The sequence below is a fragment of the Anneissia japonica genome, unplaced genomic scaffold, assembly GCF_011630105.1.
Source record: "Anneissia japonica isolate Jap-2015-1 unplaced genomic scaffold, ASM1163010v1 scaffold1231_len1163931_cov198, whole genome shotgun sequence".
Lineage (NCBI taxonomy): Eukaryota > Metazoa > Echinodermata > Crinoidea > Comatulida > Comatulidae > Anneissia > Anneissia japonica.
This window is the reverse complement of record NW_022728604.1, coordinates 471,316-479,342: the sequence shown is the minus strand read 5'-3', so window position 1 is coordinate 479,342 and position 8,027 is coordinate 471,316. Positions and strand designations below refer to the sequence as shown.

Genomic DNA, 8,027 nt, shown 5'->3' with positions numbered 1-8,027 from the left:
AATAAGTAAGCAGAACAGAAATAACATTCTTCACAAGGTGACTACTTTGAAGCATATATTTTATTTAAGAAACCAAATTTTCGGGAGTGCCTGCTCCCCTCTTCAGGGTTACAATTATATATTATTATATTCCACAGAAACAGGGACATCATGACTAAAATTTTTAATTTGTTCTACATGTTATTTATGGTATTTTCCATTTTCCTTACTATCTCTGGTATATAAAATACATTGCAAAGTCCTTCGGAAACCCAAACTACAGAATATTCTTTATACTACATTTTTATGTGTTTTTTTTATCCACTGAATGAAACTTGTGTAGCCATTTCAATTAAGCTAATTTAATAAAATTTAATAAATACAAAATTGCTTGAATGTCTTACTTTTATGAACTTTTAGACTAATTCTACCAATCAAAAAAACAAAAATATTAGTAATCATAAGCAAAATCTTCAAATTTAACAACTCAAAATGAGCGATACTGAATCCTGGGGTCTTTGTAACACCTGTAACAAATTTTACATAAAAGTTTTGTTAAAGATCAAAGCAAAGCATTCAATGTTGATATTCTATATAGTGCACCTTCACAAAAACTATAACACTAAGTATAAATTGTGATTGAATGCATTTTCTTTTAATGCTTTTCTACCCTCCATTTCAGCCATTTTTCCTGCTTGGATTGTCTTCAGGCTGTAATGATGTCATCAACACAAATTACAATCGATACAGGGAGTTTGGGAGGTTTGTACCTGGGAAATTTTCCTGCATTAAACAAATGTTTACCATAATTTTTTAAAACAGATACCGGTAATGATAAAAAAAATCATAGATACACTTCCAGTCACTAGAGTGTTTCTATGACATCCATCATTTAAAATTAAAAGTAAATTACTTTATTACTGATTATGCTCCAGTTGATGTACTGTAAGTTCATTTTAAAATTGATTTTTTATTATTTTTATGTCATTTTTTTTAAGGGAAATACATTTTAAATTATTATGAATACATTTCATTTTTATCCAAACTTGAGTTGCATAAAAATAATTAGGTCACACATCAAGTGGATTTCTATTGAATCAAGATTATGATAGGATTTGACCCCAGGACATTCTGGTATTGTAAAAGACAAACAACTTAGCCACCAAGCTACAGTACACACTCAAAATTCAGCAAGATATTTATGTATAATGATATAATCGTGCACTCTAAACGAAAAATGTTTATCCTTCACAATACCTACCGCCTTCACATGTGGTTAAAGTATTGTTTAAATCCGTCATGCCCTCGTCAGCAAATTCAACAATAGACAGCAGACGACAACCACGCTGACATGCTACCAAATTGTCGTTCTGTAAATTATAAAAATTAATGCTTTTCAAATAATATGAACGTCACTCCAAAAATTGACAAGGCAATTATATTATATGTTGCACTCTGTCAATTTTTGGAGTGACATTCATATTATTTGTACATAAACTCAGTGTACAGTAGGTTAATGCTTTCATTATTGATTAAATACAAAATCAATTAGAAAACAAAGACTGAACGAAAGATACAAGCATACAGTACTGTAGGACTACATTCAGGACATAGGAGGCTTAATCAGCAAATTGTACCTTGTGCTCGATCATGTCATTAATATAATAAAAAGTCAGTAGCTATTGTTACACCAGTCTTAAATGAACTCCTAATCATGGATAGGATTTCTTTGGTGTAATACACACCAAGGATAACCCATTACAGTCCTAAGACTTGCTTCCAATGGGGTCCTTCTGGTGGTGAACTGTGCAGTACACTGGGAGACAACCTTTTCTGAAGTGTGTACTGCATTCCTTAACATGCAAATCAGCCATTTTGCATACGGGACAAACGGCTTAAACATCTCATCCGAAAGCAGTTGTGCTTTTGAAATTTGCATTTCAGCTCTCCAGCTGAAACACAAAGGGAGTAGCAACGCTGATGGGAATTCAACCAAGAGATCTTTACAGCCATAATTCAGCACACACACACACAGTGGCTACCACCAGTTTAGGCCAAATAAAATTAACTGTTAGTTTCTCGTCCGGGATTTGAAATAATTTTTTGGTGAGGGTACTTACTATTTGCTTTTTACTATCCCACTATATACTACAGGTAAAGGTAAACAGTGGTAAATAGTAAATATATTTATTTTTTTTATAAAAGAAGTAAAATGATCTTTGTAATATGTATTTCTGCCACTTGTGTTCCCACCTCTTCTAAAGTGTGATATGCCCATATATGGGCATGGTGACATCACACCATGACCATATATAGGCATAGCATTACTATATATGGGCTTGTCACATTTTTTTGTCAAAGTAAATTTGATAGTGTGGATAGAGCTTTAGGCTTGTCATCATTCTTTTAAATAGTCATTATTTTTATTATCCATGGAAAAATAATGTTTTTTTGAAAAATAGCAAATATTAAATCTTTTCAAGAGGCTCCAAAAAGCAGGGACATAAAACTAGCAATTCATTTTATTTAGCCTTAGCCGACTGGGCTGGCTGCTCTTTTAATCCTGATTGATTAGAACAATAAATAAACATCCAATCGAAATTTAATTTAACTGGTGACAACAATGACCACAACAATTGTGGCGACATCAAGCCATTTCAGTCGCAGTCGCCAAGCTGATTTCGATATATAAGCAAAAACAATAGAGAAGGTATCAAAGAACCGGATTCATTTATAATGAATTTTTTATAATTAGTGTCCCAAAATACTCTAAAAATGATTAAGGTTTAGCCAATCGAACATGGAAATATGTCAAACAAAGGCACTTTAAGTTTTAACGTTCCATAAACTAACAAATTTACTGTTTTACCAATCTTGTTCGGTGTCAACCTAATGTCAGGCTTGGTCAGTCATTTCATTACCACATGTTTCAGCCACTTACAAAGGGGTTTTCTTCTGTATACAAATCCAAGTCTCCTTGATGACAATCGCAAAACCAGCATGCTGATTGGCATATTTTAATTAGCTGACAATTTTTGGGCCATGGCTTGGCCACTTTGCTTGTTTTTATTAAATAGTAATATTTAACTCATTTTATAACTTCGGATCTAGGAATTGGATTTTGACATTTTTTCCCTATTTTAAAATTTAAAATATGCTTATTTATTCATTAGGTTATTATATCTCAAAAATGACATTTTGCGACATGCGACCAAAGTTGCTTGATATCGTCACAATTAGCCACCCACTGGCTTTGCTGGTACCAATTAATAAATAAAGTTTAAAAAAAATTGTACGTACAAATAGCAAATACAAATTTAATTATATTAGTAAAGATAAATTCCCTAGAAAATAAAGATAACCAGGTTAATTGAAATCACTGCAACCTCCATCGAACTCACGTCTGGCCACGTCTAAAGCCAGAAACGTTGCTTATTATTACTTAGACCTAGGACTAGGCCTATATCATTTTGTTTTCATTTTAAAGCGTGCCTGGAAAACAACAACTTGATGACTTACCTCCGGGTATGTGTGCATGGGGTATGTGTTTTCGCAAGTCTCGGAGCAACTGCTCACATCATCTAGGACTGAATCAAATGATCCAAAAGCAGCATTTAACCTAAAACATGCACTTAATATAAATATCAGTGTCGTAGATGGAATTAGAAGACTTTTCCTGCTGCCAAGTTTAGTCATTTTGATTTTTCTTGGCAATAACTTTCTACCCTTCTCTTCCGTGTCAATTGTCAACCATTACGTAGTCCCACTTTTCTAAAACAAAAACAATCAAGGATAACAAAGATTTGCCAGAAAGCTACTTTGATATATTTGTGGACTGGTAAGAATTAAGATATGGACTCTAACTTCAAAGAATATTGAAACAAAACTGATAAAGCATACTTTACTACAATTAGTAGTATATTAATGTATGATTATGGAGATAAGTATTTTATTTTATTTTATTGAAACTTATAAACTGGCAACAGATATTGACTAGTACGCCCTCTCGAGAGTAAAACAAGTTGAACTTTAACCCTTTTCAAGATCATCAACACAGGTCAGGTTCCTCATGTGTTTTCTGAATGCTGGAAGGCTAAGGAGGAGCCTAATAGGGGCTCGTCTGTGTTTGTTTATGGTTTATGCTAGCTAAATGTTTCCAACAGATGATAGATAGTATGCAAGGTTGTAACAAGTAATAATATGTTGTCGTGCACACGCTTAAAGATTCTTTTTAGGACATTATACATTGAAAAACTTAATTACAAATATCAAAATTCGACAGCTCGGTTGTTGACTGTTTCTAGGGCTAGGCCTATCCCTCATCATCACGGCGTAGCCAGGCCTCTTACTTGCAGCTCTGTTTCGATGGTTCCAGGTGGCGGGATAGAGGAAGTAGATGAATTTATTAATACGAGATCATTCATTGTTTCCCCAAAGTATCGTTTAAACTTGATAAGAAAAAAGTATGCAAAGGAAGGTGCTTCGTCGGGAGTAGATCCTGGGTTAATGTGGCCGTCAAAAGAAGAGTTGGAGGCCCAGATTGCCGAAGAAAAGGAATTTGAACCTAGCCTACAAGAAATGCAAAATGAGCTGCTCCTTGAAAAACAAAAACGAGAGCTTGAAGAAACTAAAAAGTAATAAGCTGGGTTTTTGGGGGGCATTGGCTATTGGTACACCAATCTTTAAATTCCTAATTCTGATTGGAATCCATACATATACATACAATGACATCCAATCAGAATTATGAATTTATTTAAGACTAGTGTAACAATAGCCACTGTCTACATTTATTTAAGACAGTGCAAACTATATTTGTAATTAATGTAATATAGTCTTAATTAGTACATCATCTGCACCAATTTTAAAGTGGTCATGTAAAAAGAGCAAAAATATAGAGTGCTTTGATTATATTGTATTTTTATTAATTGGTTTAATCAGGGAACAGTGAAATTTCACTGTTCTCTGGTTTGATGTTTCGATATTTTTAATATTTAGACATGTTTTATGATATTTTTTGACAAATTGTTTTTTTTTTTAAATTGCAATTTAAAAAAAAATTTCTTTTTGTATTGTAGAGCAAAAATCATTGAAACTAACATGAAAAAGATGCCGAAATTAATTGCTGAATATAAGAAGAAGGAGGCAGAGAAATTGGCGCAAGAAGAAGCATCAAAATTGAAAAGGCAAAGGTTGCTTGAGGAAGCTAAAGAAAAAATGGGCTATGCAATCGATCCAAGAAATCCTAGGTTTCAAAAGATGTTAGCGGATATTGAGAAAGAAGAGAAAAAGAAGAAGAAGGAGCTGAAAAGACAAGGAATTATTGTTGACTGATATTTTGTGTTTTATTTTTTGGCTGCATGATAAGGACTCCTCTCAAATGGAAAACAATAATTTGATTGATTGAATGAATAACTGAATTTCATTAAATGTATCCATGTAAAAAGTAAGGGACTGGCTATACGTACAGCGGCTGTGTATACAATAAAAGTGATTTTGTTATATGCACAGCGACAAGCAACCAATTGCAGCACACCAAAATATCACATGATTAAAAAAGCTCGCTTTTTAAAAAGAATCAATTTTGCGGTCTTTTGTTCGTGATTCTTTGTCCAAAAATTAAAATAACAATCAATTATGATAAGTAACCTTCATTAAACTTTCTCAATTACAAACCTCCAAATAAAAGTAAAAGTTATTCAGAACCATTAAAATAGTTTATGTTGTGACTTCATTTATTATTTGGGGGTAAGCAACTTCAACTTTTATTATGTTTTTTTTTTGGCAATAAAAAATAATAATTATTATTATTCTTGTTATTCTTTTAAGTAGACCTATACCAGTATCGAATTCAAGTTAGGGTGGGGGGGCAGCCACCTCCCCCATCCCCCTTAATTTTTTTAAAATTCTAAAGTCCCTCCCTGGGTCCCCTCTACTATATATTCCTGGATCCACCACTGTGTGTAGATCTACACAGAATCACACCATGTGACAATTACCTGTGTTGTATCCATATAATGTGCGTGTGATATGACAGCATATGAATAGATGGGAAATCAGATGTTAGTTACAGAAAACTGGTATTTGTGGTGGGAATAAACTACTAGATCGTCCGATCTAGACAGATCAGAAATATGGCTAATTCAAAGAATGAATTTCTATAGGCTGTAAAATCATGGAAGAATACGTTCAGACTTATTCCTCCATATTGCAATGGTGTATACAGTTGTCTCTCCTCCAATTTGAGACTCCTGCACCACTTTTTCAAAGTACCAACCATCTAATAATTTATTTACACAAAGCTAACACTAAAGTTGGAGACTGAGACTACCCCAAGTTGTCAGATCCCAAAGGTGATGCTATTTTCCTTCTACCACTACCGTCGATGACCATGCGGTTTACGATGCTTATTAATTGTGTACAGACACCTTCTACCAAAAATCACATTCTATTCTGGTAACCGACAAAAATACATACGGTATTTAAACTTTAAGAATGAATTACACGACCTAATGTTATATCTCCAGCTAGCTTCAGCTTCTGAACTTTATCAGCGTTTTATGATGTTTATCCCTTTTATATAGAGTTAGTGCCTCTATTACATTATTGGACCTCTAACCTGAACAAACTGATTACATCAACGCGTCGCGGTTTCCTATCTTGTTTACCACACAATACATAGGTAGCAAAACGTGAAAATGGGTTTGGAAAACAGATTATCGTCTGCCGAATATGATTTTAAACGCGGAGAGAAGAAAGGAAATCTTTGTAAGATCAGCAAAGACTCTGTTCTGCTAATTCTTTTAATTTCATCTGTAATCTTAGGCTTCTTTTTTGGTTGGTTATTCGGCAGCTTGTTTGATTTCACCCCAGAACAAATTGATTACATATCGTTTCCTGGTGATATTTTTATGAGTATGTTAAAAATGATGATTCTGCCGCTGATTTTCTCCAGTTTGGTGTCCAGTCTAGCATCTCTGGACTCATCGATGTCCGGCAAGCTGGGCATCAGGGCGGTTGTGTACTACGTTTCAACAACTATCATTGCCGTTTTTCTTGGAATCTTGTTGGTCTTAACTATAAGACCTGGTGAAATCAGCGGAAAAGTGAGTGAGAACACAGAAGAGGAGCAATCTGTTGGAACAGCTTATGCTTTCATGGACCTAATCAGGTATATTAAGTGTAGAAAAATATACACTCTGGTACAGGGCGGATCCAGTAGGAGGAACAGGAGAGCACGCGCCCCCACCCCGTTTTGTCACTAGATTTTAAAATTTTCAATGCAAATCAATGTTATGTGCTACTCACTTACCTATTCTGAGACTGTTGTGCTCCCCTGTTTGAAAAATTCTGGGTCCGCCCCTGCTCTGGTAGTAATTCCTTGTGAGATTTTAGCTCCATACTTCAGTCTCTCGAACATCGCCGTCGAATTTGAGCACTCTTTGTTTTATAAATACTTTTTGGTCACTGTTCTTTGGAGCTTTGTTCTAACCCTCCCCTTCACGTCTCTTCTAGTTCAACAATAGCTTCTGCACGTGTTCACACATACTTGTTTTTACACCCACTTTCCGCACTTATCTAATTCCAACTCATTCATTCCCAGAATATCTGTCCTTTACATTAAACTTCCATCACATGTTTTTCCTGCTTTAGTACAATATTTAACTTCTTAAACGCAATAGGCCTATCAATCGTATCAAGCTACTCTCTCTTTCTTAGTTTTCATTTCTGCCAGTATAGCTTCAAGGATTTTCGTCTGAGCAAAAAGTTTGAAAAATCATTATTAACTGATATATTTTATAATTGGTGACTTAAGATGCTTGCCTTCCAGTCCCATGCAGGGGCGGTGGATTTAGGGGAGGGGGAAAGCCGGCCTCGCCTCCCCCCCCCACCCTTTTGGAAAGCCTGAAAAAGGGGGAAAACAAGAAAGATCGCCCAAAATGCCTTGGAGGTCATTTCCGTGAGTCTAGTAAACAACAATTTCGCGGGGAAATTCCCCCGGATCTCCTAGGTCAGTGATGTCTCTCGATCTCCCCCGCCCACCCCCCTCT

General features: G+C 34.9%; 3 protein-coding genes across 3 annotated transcripts in view; 2 read left to right on the top strand and 1 right to left on the bottom strand.

Annotated features, from left to right (window-relative positions):
- LOC117114370 (transmembrane protein 59-like) overlaps positions 1-3,750 on the bottom strand; it is an 8,666-nt gene extending 4,916 nt beyond the window's left edge. The window contains exons 1-2 of the mRNA XM_033258029.1: positions 3,499-3,750; positions 1,241-1,349 (exon numbers count right to left, since the gene is read on the bottom strand). Of these exons, the coding sequence (XP_033113920.1) occupies positions 1,241-1,349; positions 3,499-3,675 (286 nt within the window). The 5' untranslated portion in view covers positions 3,676-3,750. The remainder of the gene's footprint in view (positions 1-1,240; positions 1,350-3,498) is intronic.
- Positions 3,751-4,019: 269 nt separating this feature from the next.
- On the top strand, positions 4,020-5,783 carry LOC117114371 (growth arrest and DNA damage-inducible proteins-interacting protein 1-like). The gene is made up of 2 exons (XM_033258030.1): positions 4,020-4,613; positions 5,055-5,783. The coding sequence occupies exons 1-2, from the start codon at positions 4,180-4,182 to the stop codon at positions 5,308-5,310; spliced, it is 690 nt and encodes a 229-aa protein (XP_033113921.1). The 5' UTR covers positions 4,020-4,179; the 3' UTR covers positions 5,311-5,783.
- A 366-nt stretch (positions 5,784-6,149) lies between these two features.
- Positions 6,150-8,027, top strand: part of LOC117114369 (excitatory amino acid transporter 3-like) — a 9,819-nt gene continuing 7,941 nt past the window's right edge. The window contains exon 1 of the mRNA XM_033258028.1: positions 6,150-7,147. Within this exon, the coding sequence (XP_033113919.1) occupies positions 6,675-7,147 (473 nt within the window). The 5' untranslated portion in view covers positions 6,150-6,674. The remainder of the gene's footprint in view (positions 7,148-8,027) is intronic.